Genomic DNA, 22693 nt, shown 5'->3' on the forward strand with positions numbered 1-22693 from the left:
AATCATTACGATTTCCAAATCGCGAAATGGTTTGCGTTCAAATTTTAAACAAACAGTTTTCCGCTCCAATTTCCTACATCAGTTTTATAGCTTCGAGCCAAAACTTTTCATCCGGCACTGGAGAAATAACTGCTCCCGAAACACATTTGTTCATAAGCCCGCGAGCGGTTCAGTTTAAATTCTTCGCGACTGATGCGGTTGCTTGGAACGGATTCATTAAACAACAACGAGCGAATTTGCGATAAAAATGATAATGTTTGTTCTGGGATTTGTTCTCTTGCCACTCCATATCACCGGGCCGGGCAGTCAGACTAGCAAGTGCGCCTTTTGAATCACCAGCATCGTTTGTAATCAGTGCTAGGATTTCTAGCTATGGCAAGGGTGAAGGTGCAACAGGAAAGTGAAAATGCAGCAGAGGAAACCAAAGATGGCAGTCTGTATCAGATCATATTTAGCAACGTTATCTTTCCGTTTGCGGATCGCTTTGTTCAGATATTCAAGGTACACATAATTTCACGAAATCGACCGAAAATGGTTCATTTTTCATCAACAGGAACGAACATTCAGTTCAAATCGGTGTTTAATCAGTTTATAGCAGCTCTCGCAGGTTGGTTTGGAAGATATACTTAATTAAGCCTCATCAATTTCTGATTATTTGATTTATCTGACGAAAGTTAATGCCATTACACTCGGCCACGGTGTTGTAATCGGATGGGTTTCACCGTTTATGCCATACCTGCAATCTGATGTGACACATCTGACATCCGGTCCGGTCAGTACTGAACAGGCTTCCTGGATTGGGTCGACACTTTGCATCGGTGGAGTGATTGGCGCTGCCACATTCGGGATTCTAACAGAACGATTAGGCAAAAAGCGGGGTCTGCAACTGATCGCGATTCCACAGTTGGTTAGTAATGCTGGCACGTTGGTTTTATCATCAATGAAATCTTGAAAGCTGTGTGTGATTTTGGAAAAAAGAAGTTCATTTAACGGCAAGTAAAGCTGTAACACTGTTTTATCGAATCTCCAGATCTATTGTCATTCACCAGATGCATTCATTACCTTTAACATAAGAGATGAATTACATTGTTGATCCAGTATTTGAGAATAGTTCTTCTTTTGGGAGAATTTATAGTGCCATGTAAGATTGAAACAATAGAAATAACTTTATTATAAAATCAATGAAATTTCGGTATTGGTAGCTTGCATAAAATATTAGAAGTTTTGATCGCGAGAATGTTGATTTGTTCATCTCAATATTACTAATTACTAATAACTATTGTAAATAATATATAGTTCTATTGGTTCCCACAAAAGGGCTTCTGGCTATGCATCCTATTCGGAACAAATGTTTACTTTCTGTATCTGGGTCGAATTGTGGCTGGAATCGGTGGCGGTGGTATACATCGAGCCGTTCCGTTATACATAGCTGACATAGCCGACTGTAGACTTCGTGGAATGCTAGGATCGTTGCTATCCCTATCCTTCAACTTTGGCATCCTGCTAGGATTCATAATGGGCAATTATCTAGCGTACTTCATCGTTCCATTTATTTCGTTGAGCGTCCCCATAGTATTTATCGTGGCCACAAGCTTGCTGCCGGAGACACCTTACTGTTTGTTGAAACGAAGTCGAAACGAAACGGCCGAACGATCCCTGATGTTCTATCGGGGAATTCGAGGACACTTCCAGAAAACCGCAGAATTTCAAGACGAATTTGATTTGTTGAAAAAATCTGTACAAATGGAGAATGAAAACTTGGAGACCAGCAAAGTAACATGGAAGGATTTTTGTGGGTTTCATACTAGCATACCAATAAACAGAACTTCCGGATTATTTTTCGATATTTACAGGTACAGCACAGACGCGAAAAGGATTCGGAATTGGAATTTTTCTGATGCTTTTAACCCAGTTCAGTGGAACATTAGCAATCATCACCTACACGGCCACCATTTTCGAAGAATCCGGTTCAAGTCTCTCGCCGAGCGTGTCCTCCATTATAGTAGCAATAATTCAGCTCGTTGGCACGGTTGTTGCATTTGCCCTAGTTGACAATATAGGTCGTAAAATACTGTTGTTAATATCCACGATCGGAACCATGGCGGGTTTGTTTGCTCTCGGACTCTTTTCATTCTTGAAACACGATGGGCATGACTTGAATCAGTTGGACTTTTTACCGATTGCAAGCTTATCTTTTACAATCCTCCTTGCATCGATTGGTATATTACCTTTACCTCTTGTGATCATAGCCGAGGTGTTGCCGCAGAAGGTGAGTATGAATACGAGCTCGTAACCGTCACCAATAACACATTTCTTCAACAGATCAGAAACGCTGGCAGCACAATCAGCATCATAACAATGTCGATAAGTGCATTCATTGTTCTTAAGGTAATGCAGCTTCATTTTCATCTGATCTGTTGTTGTAGTTTATCGTGTATTACAGATTTTCCCGATCATGTTGGACCGAATATATTTGTACGGCACAATGTGGGTTATGTCAGCCATTTGTTTAGTCAGTACGTTTATTATCCTTTTTGTGGTACCAGAGACGAAGGGAAAAAATCTCACGATTGCTTATGACAGCGATGTGAAAAAGTGATTTCCCTGCGATATTGCTGATACTCGGATTGTGTATATTAGACTTATTTGTAATTACTAAAATCAAATAAAAATCAGTTATTTATTTTGCTTAAATTATCAATATCACAATATCAAAAAATTAAGCGTTTCTCAGATATATTGGAACTGATGCTAATTAAATTAAGTTTACTAATCATGTCGTAATGCTGATATTCAAAGTTTCTCATCCAATTCCTCTCTGCTCGGGATCAATCAGGGTCGTTTCAAGCTTTCTATTTCTCTTAACAGTAACACTCACGTCAACCCTGGCTGTTTTGACGTAGGACTACGTCTTACCTTTAAGGGTGCCAAATCAGAAAACAGGTCACATTATTATGAAATAAAGTTAACGTTAATAACTATTTTTGCTGCGAACGGTTTTTAACGATTTGCATATCAATCGAACCGGAAATTTTCTAAGATTTGTTTTGTATGCTATACATTACAATACCATAGTCTGTATATGGTTTAAATTGATGAAAATTGGAAGCATTCCCATTTCCCCTTACATTTGTTCTGTCCATTTGTGTGCTTTCCCGAACAGAGCTGTCAATAACGGGCAACTTATGCAGCCCGTAGAATAGAAGCGAAGGGAGATAGCGAAAAGAGAATATTTGCGAAGTAAACTCCACCCTTGCATAGAAAGTAAGCTGTCGCTAGCGTATAAGCATTACATCTCCTCTGAGGAAAATTCTCAGAATCTTTCTGTGCCCGAAACATCAAAGGTCGCTTATTCTGCTCGTTTTGTGTTTTATGTTTTCCCTCGAACTATGAACACTAGACGTGTGTTTGATGCTTGATGAATGGCGATGCACGCAAGATGCCTCTCGTTAACCCTTTCCCGTACAACATCGAGTCTCACTCGTGAGTACTTGAATAAAATAGGGCGCTAGAACGCTCAGCAGGCTAGTGATCTCACTTGATATATGACGTATTAAATGATACGGGAAGAGGTTAAATACTCACTGCAATGCGTGCATTGATATAAAGAAACAAATTGCGACATATGATCGTTGCTTCTCGAAATGATTCTATAAATCCACGCAAGTCATTGAACCTTTTCAGGGTCCCGGAACTTTTAACTGAAGAGTTATTTGTGAAATTTCGACGTATTCGCAAATAATATCCGAAATGATAAACCAACAAATTTCAAAGGAAAAAAAAATCGAAGGGTGGTATCCGAGACACGACCGCTTAGGACGAACCAATGTGTTTTTGGCTGTTCAATAGACATAGAATGTATAACAATGAAAAATACATTATGCATACAAAAAATCTCCAATCCGAAATATCCGTAGGCGATCGAGAATTGAACTGAATACCTATAGCCTTATGAGTCGTGTATTTACTAGTACGAAGGATAGAGAAGATTTTTGGGAGGGAGGACCCTAGGAGACCGACACTGAACTTTCTGTTAGGAAAGCGTTGCTTACTAAGACTGACATTTGCAAAATAAAAAATTTAAAAAAATATGTGATTTGTTTCCGGTGTTATTAAATGAGACCGGTCTCTAGTCGAACTGATTATTTTCTTTCTATAGGGTAGGGCGGGGCTTATTGATCATAGGGGTAAGTTGGTCAGTGACGATATCTTGAAGTCTGAACGTCTAAAATATTTACTCCTTTATATCTTATACCAACCACCGCACAAACCACTTGCAATATAATTATCATATTTGTATTTTTTGCTGTGAAGTTTTCATTAAATATAATAAACGCAAACATTGAATCTCAACAACTCACAATAATGCATCGAGTAATGTAGCATACCTGGAGTTTATTTTATTATACTTTGGGGATAACGGTACAAATGTCAAAACAATTGCAAGAAATCGGTGTAGGCCACGAACAAAGATGCCAGGTGATTTTTTCAAATGTTTTAACATAGTACGAAAAAATGTCTTCAAATGTCTTCAGAATCATATCGTAGAGAACTAAAATTCATAACTTTCATAACTCATAATTCATAACTCTGAACAAAGTTTGATAGCTTATCCAATGTTTATTTTAATTGGCATTGTGTTACAACGCATTTCATTAAACTTACTTTGATGTTTAGAAGTTTATTTCAATAAATTTGAACAGAGAATATATTCCGTAACTGCGAACTTAATTTTATGAATTCAGAGATTATTTCTGTTGTTGATTGAGTGAATATCGCCCAGTTCCCTCACAAAACGGAACTGTGATAACTCAATTTGTTTATTTCAGCTTCGAAGTTTTGGTTATAATTCAAACCACATTCATAAAACTAATTATTGAAATGGTATGTAACCTGAAGACCTTCGATTTGTGAAGTGGTCGTTTAAAAGATCTACGGTATGGGCCCAAAATAATAAACATACAGTGTCACAATCATGCGAATTCTCGAGTGCAAATGAAAAAATGTCTTCTAGAGATAATATGTATTCAGGCCGCTTGAAGTTCTACAGAATTTAAAGTAAAAGTAGCTTTGTTGTTTGCTTTGCTTCTTTGTTTTTAAGAGGCTTTAAACTTTGCAGCTAATTCGCCTCTAAACGCTTTGTTGTTGTATTCATTCTATATACTGGTGAATTTTCTGCTTGGAAAAGTTTGAAAAAAGCGATTGAATGACTCCGAGACAAAAGTCTCAGTTGATTACTAAGAATAAAAGTGAACAAGTGACGCTGATATGAAAAAGCAAGCGTATGAGACGGAGACAAAAACCCTTTTTTCTTTTGACGGTATATTCAGCCAATAGTTTGATTTTTTTTGGAACTAATATCTCTTAAAAATTCACATACGCTATCATACTGAAATGTCTTCACATATTGCATAATGTCTTCACGAAATAAAATGTCTTCACAGTAAATCAAATGTCTTCACAGCAAGTCAAATGTCTTCAAATTGGAGACATGGGTTCAAACCTGGCAACTCTGGCTGCAAAGTTCCGGATTCTGATGCCAGCCGTCTCCCTGCATGATCGTAAAAGATTGCCTGACTAATTTCCAACAACCGATTTTCACGCTGTCGATTAAAAATCCGGAAGCTACTATTCTAAGCCGAACCGTTTTCAGAGAAAAAAAACTACGGGTGGGTAATGTCGTGGACATAACCGGAGAGACGTGGGACCTTCTCACTTCCTTCCTCCACTTTTCATTCGGCGGAAATATCTAATGCTGAATGGACACCATCGCTGCCGCCGGTAACTGGTTGCTAGCTGACTGATTGTCGAATTGTATTTGATACTAAAAATTTAAACCACAGAACGAACAATGTATGCAGAGTAATCGATGCAACATATTCTATTTCTATTTCCCAGGTACATTGATTTTTAGTCCATGTTAGGGAAACACAGCTCGGCGGAACAAAAATACCCCCTACTTGCATGTATATTTGCAAAGAGGATTCCCACAGGTACATTGATCAAAACTTGGCAGTTCGAGCGTTTAGATAACGCTTGACATTTTACAGTTATTCAACTATTTATCTCATGCAAAATAACATTTTATTAATTATGATAGACGCGTAGAAATATTTCCTATCAATTGATGCAAACATCTTTCCGATCTATCAAGAAATGTTCGAGTTATAAGCATTCGGAATCTTTCATTTTTTTCTGCATGTTCTGTGCTTAGGTTTTCATTTCACCCCCATATACTCCGGTTAGACGTAGTCCCACGTCAAAAATCAAATTATCATCATTTTTTTTTTACTTGACAACGTGATATGTGTTAACTGTTTTTGTTTTGATTTAATCAATGAATTAATAATAAAGGAAACCTCTAATGGAAAAACGCTTTTTATGCCTATGCTATTGGCTAACCTATCCCGTGTGTGGGGTTGGTCGGTCAATTTCTTCTGAAATATCAAGACGTTAAGATTTTTTCAAAAAAAAAAGGCCACTATGTGGTTTGGGAAATGCTCAATTCTTAAGAACGCCGTGCAATTTAGTGATTTGGGTCATTGCGGATAGATTCACTTGCGGCTGCGATAACTTAAAAACGAAAAAAAATCATATGTCTGATTTTTGGATATGTTTTGTACAAAAAACTTCAGGTTTCAAGAAAAAAAATATGAAGAAAATATATAGCGCTTCTAGTCCAAAGCCATGCAAACAATAAAGAACAAACACAACCAATAATCACGAAACCAAAATCCAAATTTTTTGCAAGTGTAATATTTTTCCAAAAAAACACTAGGCAATTGGCTTTAATGTGATCTGTCAATCATTTTAATCAGCTCAGTAGCTTAAAACTTATGAGTTTTTGAAAAAAATCATTTTTGAAAAAAAATGAAAAAAAAATTTTTGGAGCTCCTTAAAGTGCGCACCCTAATGAAAAAAATAAAAAAAAATACGGGCTCAATATTTTGTGAACAAAATTACCACTTTTCACGAAAATCTGAGAACCACTTTATCGGATTGCCATGAAATGGCTGTATAGGGGTACACATCTTTTGAAGATCAACAGGACTTTGAATGAATAAATATACACTTAAGTTTTGAAGTTTTTTTCACGCGGTTTTTTACGCGGATTTCGGAATTTACGCGGTTTTTTCTTACGCGGATGTAGAAATTTACGCGCTTTTTTCTCAACCGCGTAAAAATTTTACGTGCTAATTGATGTGACTTTTCACGGAATAAGTTTGTATTGAATCACTGAATAGAAGATGAGAAAAAAGAAGAAACAGATATCATCCCACAATCATGCAAAAAAACAGTTAATCAATTATTTGAATATGGGTTGCATTTTAAATCAACGATTCACTGTTTGTTAGATTTTTACACGGATTATTTTTACGCGGATTTTGTAATTTCCACGGTTTTTGTTTACGCGACACGTATCCCCGAGTAAAAAGCAACTCCAGTGTATAAGAAAATACCACACATTTTTTAAGCTCTAACAGAGATCATACAACTTGCTTGAAGTTATAATTTGTAACTTCAGTATTCTTAAGTTACAGATATGTAATGCAAAACTGGTTTCGAAGGGTTCAAATCAATTCTACTAAACCGTGGCAAATCGTAAGCTGGGTATTTTGCAAACATAATTCAGTCAGTCATTAGCTGAAATGAAAACAATTTTCATTCACCTCTGTGGTGTGGTTAGTAAATCGATTGAGTAGTTCAGTTCGAATCCTTCGACATTGATGCTTTAGTGCTCTTCTAATCATCATAATCAGTGCCAGGATTTCTAGCTATGATAATAGCCAGAGTGTCAGAGAGTAGTGAATATGCAGTAACAAAAATCAAAGATTGCAGCCTGTATCAGATCCTTTTTCACAATGTTATTCCTCCGTTCTCCAATCGATTTGTAAATATATTCAAGGTGCACTTAATATCACGAAACCGACCAGAAATGATTCACTGTTCATCAACACAACCGAACATTCAGTTTAAATCATTGGTCAATCAGTTTATGGGAGCTATCGCGGGTCGGTTTGTATATGGTGATACTGCAACAAGCTTTCTAGATTCTAATTATTTTTTTCGCGGGTAGTTAACGTAATAACCCTTGGCCATGGCACAGTGATTGGTTGGGTTTCGCCGTTCCTGCCTTATCTGCAATCTGGTAAGACACATCTGGCATCCGGGCCGATCAGTACTGAAGAGGCTTCCTGGATTGGGTCAACTGTTAACATAGGTGGAGTGTTTGGTGCTATCATTTTTGGGTTCCTGACAGCGCGATTAGGCAAAAAGCGTGGTCTTCAACTGATTGCTATTCCACAGCTGGTTAGTATGCTCACATGTTTGTTTTATCTAGAATAAAGTAGTGAACAGTGTGCGAAATTAGAAGAAATAGAGTCTAATATGCGGCTTGTAGGGTTGTTTATTTTGGTATTTTGGAAGAAAGTTTCTATGTTTTAAAAAATCGAAAAGTGGTGCAGTTTCGTTATTTTCTGTTATTTTATAGCAGGGAACTCAAAAATGTTTAGGACATAATTTTTATAAAAATGTTAAAACTGAGATTATTCAGTTGTTATTTCTAGTATTTAAGACAGAAAACCAATACTTACAACTATATCCATCTATACAAAGGGTTTCTGGCTATGGATCTTATACGGGACAAACGTCTATCACCTGTATCTAGGACGAGTACTAGCTGGAATCGGAGCCGGCGGTATCCTACGAGAAATCCCGCTATATATAGCCGACATTGCCGATTGTAGGCTTCGTGGAATGTTGGGTGCGTTGCTGGTGCTGTCGCTCAATATTGGCATCCTGCTGAGCTTCATAATGGGCAATTATCTGTCATACTTCACCGTGCCTTTGATTTCGTTGAGCGCTCCTATAATATTCATCGTGGCGACATGTTTGCTGCCTGAAACACCTCACTGCTTACTGAAGCAAAGCCAAGAAGAAGCGGCCGAACGATCCCTGATGTTCTACCGAGGAATTGGAACACACTCCCAGAAAACAGCCGAATTTAAAAACGAGTTCGATTTCTTGAAAAAAGCTGTACAGAAAGAGAAAGAATCCTCTGATGACAAAAAGCTACAGTGGAAAGATTTCTGTAAAATTAAAATCGATTCAACAATTAGCAGATCAATCATATTTTCACTTGGTATCCACAGGTTCACCACAAGCACGAAAGGGACTCGGAATTGGAATATTTCTGATGTTTCTAACCCAGTTCAGTGGAGCAGTAGCAATTGTCACTTACACAGCTCCCATCTTTGAAGAATCCGGCTCAAATCTCTCTCCGAACGTGTCCTCCATCATTGTGGCAGTAATTCAACTCGTTGGAACGGTTGTTGCTTTTTCCCTCGTAGATAATATAGGGCGAAAATTACTATTACTAATCTCCACCTTTGGTACTGCGGCAGGTTTATTTACTTTGGGTCTTTTCTCTTTTCTCGAACACGAAGGACATGATTTGAATCAGTTCAATTTTCTTCCAATTGCTAGCTTATCTTTCACAATCCTTCTTGCATCGATCGGAATATTACCTTTGCCTGTTGTGATCATAGCCGAAGTGTTGCCGCAGAAAGTTAGTATTGATCAGACACCCAAACCGCCATAAATAACGCATTTCTCCAACAGATCAGAAACGCTGGCAGCACACTCAGTATTATAACAATGTCGTTTAGTGCATTCTTCGTCCTTAAGGTAAAGTAGCATTACTTTTGAACTGATCTTTCACTGTTTACTGTTCATTGCAGATCTTCCCTATTATGTTGGACCAAATTAATCTATATGGCACAATGTGGATTCTGACAGCTATTTGTTTAGTCAGTACGTTGGTAATCATTTTCGTCCTATCAGAGACCAAGGGAAAAAATCTCACTTTTACCGATGAAAGCAATGTTAAAAAGTGATTCTGTTTGTGTAAAAAGCTGAAAATTCACGAAATAAAATTATTTTTATCAATAAAAATAAAAATAATCATTGATTCTATATATATATATATATATATATATATATATATCTTTTTTAAATTCGTTTTTAAATAACTTGTTAGCTTACCAATTTTAGGTGAAGTAGCTTCCTCCCCCAAAATGAATATTTTATAGACTCTTTAGTGTTAGCCATTTATCCAGGGCCGAAATTTAAATGTTTTACATTTCAATCTTGGTAGTAGATGTACCCAACGATACAAAATAAGCGGATACTCGAGGTTAGTTTTTAATGAAATTTTCATAAGGCCGTATTGAAAGGGTTAATCATTCGTCATTTGTTTTAAGAGTAGGACACTGTAGGACAAAACATTAAGACCACTGCTCAAGCAAAAAAAAAGAGAGTGACAAAACTTCCAAAAAAATAACATTAATTAAAAATGCGTTTTAAGCATACTTAACAACTAAAATGACGCGACAAAAATTAAGACCGGATTTGAAATTCATAGTAAAAACAAATAAAAACAAAAAAACACATACCATGAGAAACTTCTGGGGATAGTACCTGGACGTTGTAACCTTGTACGTGGTAACCGGAAATTCCATTTATTGCTCAAGCTCAAGCGAGAGTTTCTTCGAGATGGAGGTGAGTAGAGGACAAATATTATTTCAAAAATCGGGATGGCTTGGATCCCACAGTTGCTGCTTATTCTTCGATTTCTCCGTGTACACCGACCTTTTCACGATCTCCCATAGCTTTTCCATAGGGTTCAGATCCGGTGACTGTGCTGGCCACTCCATGACATCGACTTTGTTATCCTGGAACCACTTTTCGACTGTCTTGGCGGTGTGCTTCGGATCGTTATCCTGCATGAACTGCCTTTTCAGAGGCATCTCCCACTCGGCGTGTGGCAGCATTACATCCCTTAGGATTTGGGCGTAGATGTACTGATCCATGATCTTATCCACACGGTACAGGGGGCCAACCCCGTACCAGGAGAAGAACCCCACACCATAATGTTCCTTCTTCTATGCTTGAATGCCTTACTACGGCATATAAGCGCAGCCTATTGGGTGATTTGGTGATTTGGGCCTATTGGGTGATGGACCCAAGTTTTTCCGTCCGAGAAGATGAGGTTTACGTTCGTCTCATCCGACCACAGTATATTCCGTCACTGCTTTTGCTTCTCCGGACCAATCCAATCGAAGTGGTCCTTCGCGAACTTCAGCGGATGACCATCCGCTGTGTTTACGGGCAATTATGCGAGCGATCCATTTTTCTTTGACTGTAACTAGAATTCGAGAATTAAAACCTTACATACTTCTTGTTAACATTATGAATACTTACCAGGATCCGAAAAATACAAAATACCACCGGGAAATAATAAATTTTCTTCAAAAATCGGTCGAATGTTTTGTCCGACACTGTGTTACCAGTATTTTAACCAGCAATAAATGGTTAAAGCTTCCATCATCCTAAGCACAGTAGAACCCCAATTATCCTCGGAATAGTCTAGCGAAATCACCACGAATAACGAAAATTACGGATAGCGCGGTAAAGGACTGAATCGAGGTGCAAACGCGAAAAAAATATATTTCAGAATGAATCATTAACTATTCATATATACCAGTGGTCAAATAATGTGAAAGCCATGACCAAAACAACAGAGCATGGGGCTACCACTCACCGACAAATTTCGGGAAAGCCTATATATGAAACCATGGTACTACCATGGAACTCACTCTCGCGGAAAATCCGCATCGCGAGTCATCCGCTCGCGGTTAATCGGGTTAATCTACTGTACTGCATTCCGCTTTGGGTTGAAGTTGCCTTTACGCTTCCCCTCGAATCCTTGTTACCGATCAACTTCCCACAAAAGTATTTTAGAACACGACTTGCAGTCGAACGAGGAATTCCAAGTAATTTCAATTATTAAAATTCATCAAAATTTGACGCAAAAAAAATTGTTGTGACTGTGTATGACACAACAAAATAGAGATATAAATTTTGTTAAATTGATTGAATTCCAATACTTGTCATTAACTTTGAATCTTATTGAAATTCTGCATGAAAAACTATATTTTATCCTAAGACTAACCTTCTCGAGATATAACATATTATTTTATATTTTATGGTTTTCATATTTTTTATAATTTTATAATTTATTAATACTATTTTTTTCTAATTATGATTTCTTTTTTTCCAATTTCAATTTTAAATTCAATCGAAGAAACTCTAAATAGGTATCCCTGCAAAGCAATTCCGGAATGATTCCGGTTGTATAAATATACAAAATATTTTTATATTTGTACCTTCTTATTGGGATGAACGATCATTAGATTCACGGAACGTGCACTATACAGTTCGAAACAGTGTTACGCTAATTATATACTTGCCACAGGAAATAGAAAAAAGAATATTACGTTGCGTGAAATTGCGCTTGTCGAGAGTAAGAGACGCGTTTGATTTGAAATCATAACAAGGTGACACCTTATTGTCTGTAGAACTGGCAACCGCAACGTAACGCTTCTACTGGGTTCTCTTGTGAGTAAGTACGATGCAATGTTTTGTTCAATGTGGCATGAGATTTACATTTGGGTCGCTTCGCGTTACTTTACCCAATCGTATGCGATTTTGAAACTACTAAGCAAATTAATTACAATATTCTTGGGCTTGATTACACTTTTAAATCAGTAATGAAAACTATTTAAAATGTTACACTGAGAAATACTATATTTCTCATATAATCTCGTTACAAAAGATATAATTTAGAACATCAAAGAAGTACAGTTGTTGATAATTTCTACAAATTGATCCCTCTCGCGTTGAACCATCGAGTTTTTTTGGTTCTAAAACAAAAAACAAATGCACAAGCTGCATGGGATTTATGTACAGAATTTGCATTCATCACAACACTAAATTAAATCCAATGAATAGAGAAAAACACATCAGACGGCGAACATTTTGACATTTCGTAGTTGTCGGCTATAGCTGCTCGAATAAATGATACATTGAAACTTTATCTCAATTCTGCGAACACCAAAATAAGTTACACGAGGTCTGTTCAAAAAGTATCGCGACTTTCGAATTCACGCGGGTTACGTATATTCGATTCTTGATTTTTTCTTGATTCGATTCTTGAAAATGCGTTTTAAGCATACTTAACAACTAAAATGACGCGACAAAAATTAAGACCGGATTTGAAATTCATAGTAAAAACAAATAAAAACAAAAAAACACATACCATGAGAAACTTCTGGGGATAGTACCTGGACGTTGTAACCTTGTACGTGGTAACCGGAAATTCCATTTATTGCTCAAGCTCAAGCGAGAGTTTCTTCGAGATGGAGGTGAGTAGAGGACAAATATTATTTCAAAAATCGGGATGGCTTGGATCCCACAGTTGCTGCTTATTCTTCGATTTCTCCGTGTACACCGACCTTTTCACGATCTCCCATAGCTTTTCCATAGGGTTCAGATCCGGTGACTGTGCTGGCCACTCCATGACATCGACTTTGTTATCCTGGAACCACTTTTCGACTGTCTTGGCGGTGTGCTTCGGATCGTTATCCTGCATGAACTGCCTTTTCAGAGGCATCTCCCACTCGGCGTGTGGCAGCATTACATCCCTTAGGATTTGGGCGTAGATGTACTGATCCATGATCTTATCCACACGGTACAGGGGGCCAACCCCGTACCAGGAGAAGAACCCCACACCATAATGTTCCTTTTTCTATGCTTGAATGCCTTACTACGGCATATAAGCGCAGCCTATTGGGTGATTTGGTGATTTGGGCCTATTGGGTGATGGACCCAAGTTTTTCCGTCCGAGAAGATGAGGTTTACGTTCGTCTCATCCGACCACAGTATATTCCGTCACTGCTTTTGCTTCTCCGGACCAATCCAATCGAAGTGGTCTTTCGCGAACTTCAGCGGATGACCATCCGCTGTGTTTACGGGCAATTATGCGAGCGATCCATTTTTCTTTGACTGTAACTAGAATTCGAGCATTAAAACCTTACATACTTCTTGTTAACATTATGAATACTTACCAGGATCCGAAAAATACAAAATACCACCGGGAAATAATAAATTTTCTTCAAAAATCGGTCGAATGTTTTGTCCGACACTGTGTTACCAGTATTTTAACCAGCAATAAATGGTTAAAGCTTCCATCATCCTAAGCACAGTAGAACCCCAATTATCCTCGGAATAGTCTAGCGAAATCACCACGAATAACGAAAATTACGGATAGCGCGGTAAAGGACTAAATCGAGGTGCAAACGCGAAAAAAATATATTTCAGAATGAATCATTAACTATTCATATATACCAGTGGTCAAATAATGTGAAAGCCATGACCAAAACAACAGAGCATGGGGCTACCACTCACCGACAAATTTCGGGAAAGCCTATATATGAAACCATGGTACTACCATGGAACTCACTCTCGCGGAAAATCCGCATCGCGAGTCATCCGCTCGCGGTTAATCGGGTTAATCTACTGTACTGCATTCCGCTTTGGGTTGAAGTTGCCTTTACGCTTCCCCTCGAATCCTTGTTACCGATCAACTTCCCACAAAAGTATTTTAGAACACGACTTGCAGTCGAACGAGGAATTCCAAGTAATTTCAATTATTAAAATTCATCAAAATTTGACGCAAAAAAAATTGTTGTGACTGTGTATGACACAACAAAATGGAGATATAAATTTTGTTAAATTGATTGAATTCCAATACTTGTCATTAACTTTGAATCTTATTGAAATTCTGCATGAAAAACTATATTTTATCCTAAGACTAACCTTCTCGAGATATAACATATTATTTTATATTTTATGGTTTTCATATTTTTTATAATTTTATAATTTATTAATACTATTTTTTTCTAATTATGATTTCTTTTTTTCCAATTTCAATTTTAAATTCAATCGAAGAAACTCTAAATAGGTATCCCTGCAAAGCAATTCCGGAATGATTCCGGTTGTATAAATATACAAAATATTTTTATATTTGTACCTTCTTATTGGGATGAACGATCATTAGATTCACGGAACGTGCACTATACAGTTCGAAACAGTGTTACGCTAATTATATACTTGCCACAGGAAATAGAAAAAAGAATATTACGTTGCGTGAAATTGCGCTTGTCGAGAGTAAGAGACGCGTTTGATTTGAAATCATAACAAGGTGACACCTTATTGTCTGTAGAACTGGCAACCGCAACGTAACGCTTCTACTGGGTTCTCTTGTGAGTAAGTACGATGCAATGTTTTGTTCAATGTGGCATGAGATTTACATTTGGGTCGCTTCGCGTTACTTTACCCAATCGTATGCGATTTTGAAACTACTAAGCAAATTAATTACAATATTCTTGGGCTTGATTACACTTTTAAATCAGTAATGAAAACTATTTAAAATGTTACACTGAGAAATACTATATTTCTCATATAATCTCGTTACAAAAGATATAATTTAAAACATCAAAGAAGTACAGTTGTTGATAATTTCTACAAATTGATCCCTCTCGCGTTGAACCATCGAGTTTTTTTGGTTCTAAAACAAAAACCAAATGCACAAGCTGCATGGGATTTATGTACAGAATTTGCATTCATCACAACACTAAATTAAATCCAATGAATAGAGAAAAACACATCAGACGGCGAACATTTTGACATTTCGTAGTTGTCGGCTATAGCTGCTCAAATATATGATACATTGAAACTTTATCTCAATTCTGCGAACACCAAAATAAGTTACACGAGGTCTGTTCAAAAAGTATCGCGACTTTCGAATTCACGCGGGTTACGTATATTCGATTCTTGATTTTTTTTGGGGCATTATGTTGGTACTCATGTCTCTCACTTATGCTGACAAGTACAGCTATTGAGAATGTTCAGTTAATTTTGAACAACTGCTTTTCTTATACGTGTTTTAGTTCATCTTAAATTTTTGCCTATTGCCTATCTCTAGAGAAATTCCTTCGTAGTGCTGAAGAAAAATCGGCTATAGCTATGGAAATGTTTAATGGAAAGATAGAGTGGACCACTCTATCTACAAGAGCTGTTCTAAAAGTATCACGATTGTTCTATGCCCACGGATAAATTCTATTCGATTTCAGTTGTTGACGTGCTCGGGTTTCCGGCACGCTTTGCGTCGTTTACATCTTTTCGACCCTCCGAGAACATTTTTTCGAACTCCGATAAACGTTGTTTCGCTCCAAAGCATGTTCACCAGATGTCACAATCAACGTTCGGAATGTGTTCGCGCACTTAATTTTGTTTTTCACACAAAATTTGATATATATTTTTTGATCCATTTTTGCAATAGGCAAAAATCGAAGATGAAACAAAACACGTGTAAGAAAAGCAGTTGTCAAAAATTAACTAAACATTCAAAATAGCCGTACTTGTCAGCATAAGTGAGAGACATGAGTACCAACATAATGCCCCAAAAATAAATCAAGAATCTAATATACGTAACACGCGTGAATTCGAAAGTCACGATATTTTTTGAACAGACCTCGTACATGTTGTAATCAAGGCAAATGGAAAATGAAGATTGTCTCCGAACTCTACCTCTCCAAAGACCAAGTGAGATAAACTAATTCTAATGATCAACGAGAACCTTACATTTCAAATATGAGGGTTTAGTATCCGCAACTAGGAAAAAAATGAAGAGATTTGTTGATGCATACATGACGGCGAAGGTGAAAGAGGTCCGATATCAACACATCCGTTTACTAGTCACGAAAAAAGCATTTGGTCGCCTTTACCCATTCAACGTACTGCGCATAAATAAAATCTGGAGATGGAGATGGAGCGACCTTCTGAACGATGTTATGGAATTTTTGTTTGTAAATAAGTCTCCTTTCCGAGCCCCCTCTATATTTCTGTTGGAAGCTTCGATCTGAGCAAATCGCTGGCACGAGACATTCCATCTTACCCTGGCGAACCATCGAATATGATTAATGTGAGATAAAAAAAACAAACCGGTTGCATGTTCGGTATTTCTGGACACTTCTTCTTATTAGTTGTGCTCTTTTAGAAAATATAATATATTAGGTTTTTGTTGTTATTGTCTGCGGGTGAGCGAATAAAGGCACGCGCGAGGTTCGAACGATGAAAACAAACAAACCCTAGAAGATGGAATACCAACGCATAAAACGCTACGCATCTATTTATTTTAGGTCATTAAACCGGCGGGGAAAACTTGCATTATTTTTGTTTTGTTACTACCAAACGTTGTTTTCGTTAAACCATTAAACATGGTGTAATCGTACCAAATTGTATCGTTCGATTAGCCACTTATTTTGTCCTACAAGCTTCATTCTTTTTCCACATGACCCCAATGTTGAAAGTGTAACCATTTTTTTTTCATTTTGTTAAGTTTTATTATTATATTTTTTTCAACGCTATTGGCTGGTTCGTCACTTTTGACGTAGGACTACGTCTTTCATTTCTATACCGGGGTGTAAAATCAAACTTTCGAAAACGAAAGCGTTACGCCGGAGACCGAGATTTTGAGCGTTAATAGCTCTTAAACAACTGAACGAAATGGTATGATAAACACTTCATTCGCAAGATAAAATGTCTACGCGTCATATACTTGTTACTTTTTCATCCAAAAACTTGTTTCAATAGTCTTAAAATTGCTTTCAAAACAGGCTATTGAAATCACCAATCGGTATATAAGCGAGCACCGCTCGTAAACCCACTCAGTTATGATTGAACAGCGATTGGAGCATGTTGTCGCTGTTGTGGTGAAGCTAATTTCGTTTATCATGAAAACGCTGATGAACGGTGTCACCAAGAGCCTGTTTGTGCACCTAAGGCCAAAAGGGAATCCATCAGGAGGAGAGTGATGCCACGGTTCCGCTTGAAACATCGGAGCAGCCGCCACACACACATACACGCGCGGAATTCTCGTTGCTATCATCGTTGCTGAAAAATAATCTGCCAGTTCCCCTGGGAATTGAAAAATACATTCATGCGAAAGAGTTTATTTTAATGTTTTCTATCCATATAACACTGCAACCAAATACATTTGGTTTTGTTATTTTTCAATCAATCGCAATTAACAGGAAAGCTTCTGAATATTTTTTTTCCCCATCAGTGGAAATTTTCGTATCCAATATTGGATGCATAACATGAAAAACGGAAAATGTTTCACATCGCGAAAATCAAGTCATTTTCGAGCGATTATTTGCTTTCTACTCATATAATGCTGCGACCAAATACATTTCGTTTTGGATTTTTTCAATCAAGTGCGATCAACGTAAGACCACGTCTTTCGGCAATTTATTAGAGGTGCAATGAATCTTTAGGAATTCCCGCTCTACGCGCACTGGCAAACAATGTTTACTCAACAATTTCTCAAACGAGAAATGGGTGTTGTGAGAAAGAATAAGCGAACGCGAAAACGACAAACGGGAGAAAGATATGTTTGGAGGTTGAAGGAAATTGGCAGAAAACTTCTTCATTCTATCATTCAAATAATGTGATTCATACCACATCGTTTTGCCAGAAAGAGATTATTAATGTTCAAAGGAGGAATCGAGTCCTCCGAGGAAATTACCCAGCGCAAATTAGAGTCGACTATCGATTGCGGCATTCGTACACAAATAATTTTATAATGCAGTTTCACCAAAGTGATTTCTTCGGATATATTCACTACATCATGTCATATATTTCATATTCTTCATTATGAAATCCATATCCATGGCACCTATCGGTATCGAATTATCATCGACACCACGATTTTCGCTAAATGCTCCTTTCATTTCGGGCTGTAAAAAACTTTTCTGAACTCTAATCCATCAAATTTGGAGCCCTGAAAAGGGCCGATGATTATATACTAAGCTGATATAGCACGCTCCCCTCGGATACGATGGGCCAGCTGGATGTCCTTGGGCATGATGTGATGCGTTTTGCGTGGATAGCACACAAATTAGTATCTTCGAATAGGCCTCCTGCAGCGTCATAACCGCGGAACTTTGGAAGCGCAAGTCGGTTTTGAAGCCCTGAGCAATTCCACGAACCAAATGCTGCAAAGGTAGCTTGCGGATCAGCAATTCGGTCGACTTCTGATAGCGACGAATTTCACGCAAAGTTCCCGGTCGATAGCGATGTGGCTTCTTCACCTATCCTGCGGCTGGTGAGCTTATCCGAGCTGCTTTCGTGTGCCTTACCACCGAAAAACTAACGAGCTGTCTGCTTGGTCCCAAACAAACGAGTCGTCACGGTGCGAGAGTAGAGTAAAAAATGAACGAAAGCGAAGGAAGCGTCATTTTATAAACTTTTATAAAATTTATTTATTTTATAAAATAAAAGTATAGAATCTAAACCCCACCCTTATTATATTCATAGCTTACCCTGAGAGAGAAACGAATAACATCGAATATAGAGGCGAATGAACTGCAAAGTTTAAAGCCTCTTAAAAACAAAGAAAGAAGAAGATAACAACGAAGTAAGTATACAGTAAGCTTATATAATAAAGAGGGTGGGGTTTACATTCGATACTTTTATGTTTTATAAAATGACACTTCCCTTGCTTTCGTTCATCAATAGCAATAGAAGTTTTCTCCTGCTACCGAATGCAGAGCTTTTTTCAAAGCTAATTTCGGTCCTAAATAAAGCGTTTCTTACAGCAACAGTTGTCCGGATACCAGGAAAGGAGGAAGCAGCCGAGAAGCCCCCAACGGCCATTCAGGAAGTTCGGTCGGATTGGCCACATTGACCGGCAGTTTTCACTGCCCCTTGCGTGTCCCGCTGTTTGCACCCGTCTCATCTACATCGTTTACCTGCCAGTGACGCGCGATTTTGGCGCAATTCAGCCATCAGCAACTCAGGAGGTGTGAAAGGAGGTCTTCTTCGCTTCGAACCGCTGCGGCGATTGCCCTGCCGTCGGCGGTATCCGGTCCCTTCCCCGCTACCCCACTACCATTAGGTGGTGAATTCGGAGTGGTTCTTCGGTACGATCGGTGAGTGATAAAAATCCTTTTCATTATCAGGAGTTAGAAAGAACAGGACGCCCAGAGGGCATAGGTTAGATAATTTCTAAAACTTATCCCAAGATTTCCATCAGTGATTGCAATTTCTCAAGTGACATTTATTTAGTGATACTTAAAAGGTTTTCAGCAAGTGTTTTTCAGCCAGTGAATTTATCCGCAAGTGTTTTTTTCCGCCAAGTGATTTCGGTGTTAGTTTTTGTAACTGCGTTGGCATTGTCCCCCGCCGTTACTGTCCTCCGCCATTTTCGTCCCCCGTCGCACGTCGTATATTCTACCTTGGTTTGTGAATATTTTTCCGCGCCTGGCTGTATTTCGATATAGCCAGGCCCCGATCATGGCTTCCAGCAGCTCCGGCGCCGGAAGGCCAACCAATATTTATAATGGTGTTCCCACCACTCGTACCTCGCCCAGATGGGCTGACCCTTTTGGTGGCAATTTACAAATCTTACTTTTGAGAGCCACTGAAGGCAATCTTCTTCCATCGAATCCTTTTACTGTTTCCAAATCGATCCAAGGAGTGATCGGTAAGGAATTTAAAGATGCTAAACCCCAACGCGACGATAAAAATCGCCTTCAATATGCGCTACATCTACGAGATGAAAAACTCGTTCAATTGCTTCTGGGTACAAAGTCGCTGATCGACGAAACACCCATTGAAATTATATACCATCCCACCTTGAACCAACGCAAATGTGTTGTGTCCTGTCGTGACGTTATGTTTTTAAATGAAGATGTCCTCCTATCTGAACTAGCCGACCAAAATGTGATCGGTGTTAAGAAAATTTTAAGGTTTGACCCAGTCATGAAGGAAAGAGTTCCTACTTCTACCATAATCCTTACCATAAACGGAACAGTTATCCCTGAAGCAATTAACTTCGGATTCATCCGTGCTCCAACCAGAAATTTTTATCCAAACCCGATGCAATGCTTCGGATGCTTCGCTTTCGGCCACACTTCCAAAAAGTGCGCTAAAAAAATCCAACTTTGTCGCAACTGTGGTGTAGCCCACCCCGAACTTAACACGAATACTAATGATAAAGACAAAATCAAAAATTTTATTTGCAATGCACCTGCCTCTTGTGTGAACTGCAAGGGAAATCACGCCTCAACCAGTAGGAAGTGCCCAGCGTGGATCGCAGAGGATAACACCACCAGAGTCCGAATTGACCAAGGTGAGTCTTATAAGGAAGCTAAATCCATTTTTGAGAACAAAAATGGTCCTTCCTTTGCTAGTAAGCTACAAGAAAGAATAGACAAAATTCAGAATACTGGTTGTTCTCAATGCAGGTGCAACTGCACTCAGGCTAAGCCAATTTCTTCTGTAAAAGCAGTTCCAACCCCGTCCAGTAATCCACAGGAATCGGAACTCAGCACCTCCTCGTCAGATTCAGAATCCGACCCAGATATTTCAATGGAAATTGAAACAACCCCCTCCAACAAGAGGAAGAATACTAACAAAAGGTCAACCTCAGATGAATTCAAATCATCAGAAGAGGAAATTTTTCGAGGAAAAGAATCCAATAGGAAGAAATCCAAAAACCAAAAATACAACTCAACCCAACCATCCAACGAATCCAAACCATCCACTTCCCTCCAACCATCCACTTCATTCCAACCAACCACCGCATCCAAAACTAAAACCTCCAACCAATCCAACCATTCAAACAAACCCACCCCACTTGCCAACAAACCAATTGCCAACGTTTCCAAAAATGATCCTAGACTAAAGAACAAATCCGGCAAATCTACCCATTCCTAATCTCATACCCTTCTCCCATCTTCGAACCCCTATTTACTTACCTCAGCCCACTTACCTTTTTCTCATTTTTAAAATTCACTCCTCTAGCTAGCTAACCTCTAGCTAACAGCAACCCTTCGTCCTGTAACCAAACACCCAACCGAAAACTTGCTATTCAATGGAACTTGCGTGGGCTATCCACTTCCATGAACGAAATTAAGCTAATGTTAGCTGAGGAACAACATCTCCCACTAGCACTGGCGTTTCAAGAAGCTAAAAACATCAATGTATCGCTCTTAGAGCGGGCGTTTAGCGGCAAATTTTCATGGTATTTTAAGGAAGGGCCATCCTCGGGGCTTTTTGCAGCGTGCCTCGCTGTCCTGAGTGACCTTCCTCATACCGTCATCCCCATAACATCATCATTACAAATATGTGCGATACAACTGAAGGGACCTCTACAGGTAACCCTTGCTTCCATTTATATTCCCCCATTGCACAGTAATGACATTGAAACGCAACTTACGGATGCCATCAAACAGTTACCGCACCCATTCGTCCTGATGGGTGACTTTAACGCCTCCCACTCTTCATGGGGAGGAAACAAATGTGACAAAAGAGGTAAAACAATTTTGAGAATCGTCCAAAAGCTAAACCTCATCATACTTAACGATCACCATACCAGGATAGATATCCATCACGGATCATCATCGGCCATCGACATCACGATCGCTTCCTGGGACCTCGCCCCCAGGTTGAGCTGGACCGTTGATACTGACCTCAAAGGTAGTGATCATTTCCCCATCCACATCCGAACCCTGTCTAGAAACCCAAACATTCGTTTGCGCAGGAAATGGATATACCAGTCGGCTGACTGAAAAGGCTTCGAATCCACAATCAACAGCTTACTTTCCGAACATGAAAGCTGCTCTGTGGAAGAATTTACCCACGCCATTATTTTAGCGGCTGCACAAAATATCCACATATCAGTACTAATAAGTGCACGTTGCCTTTGGAGGAGCGCGGAAAAGGC

General features: G+C 38.6%; 1 protein-coding gene across 1 annotated transcript; it reads left to right on the top strand.

The window, feature by feature from the left end:
- Window positions 1-36: 36 nt before the first annotated feature.
- On the top strand, window positions 37-9896 carry LOC129773563 (uncharacterized). Its single transcript, XM_055777176.1, has 13 exons — window positions 37-607; window positions 675-907; window positions 1297-1792; window positions 1854-2269; window positions 2323-2388; window positions 2444-2595; window positions 2641-2648; window positions 7761-8012; window positions 8078-8310; window positions 8617-9091; window positions 9153-9568; window positions 9622-9687; window positions 9741-9896. Exons 1-13 carry the CDS (start codon window positions 373-375, stop codon window positions 9894-9896), a joined length of 3204 nt encoding a protein of 1067 aa, XP_055633151.1. The 5' UTR covers window positions 37-372.
- The last annotated feature ends 12797 nt before the right edge of the window (window positions 9897-22693 follow it).

The sequence above is a fragment of the Toxorhynchites rutilus genome, chromosome 3, assembly GCF_029784135.1.
Source record: "Toxorhynchites rutilus septentrionalis strain SRP chromosome 3, ASM2978413v1, whole genome shotgun sequence".
Classification (NCBI taxonomy): domain Eukaryota; kingdom Metazoa; phylum Arthropoda; class Insecta; order Diptera; family Culicidae; genus Toxorhynchites; species Toxorhynchites rutilus.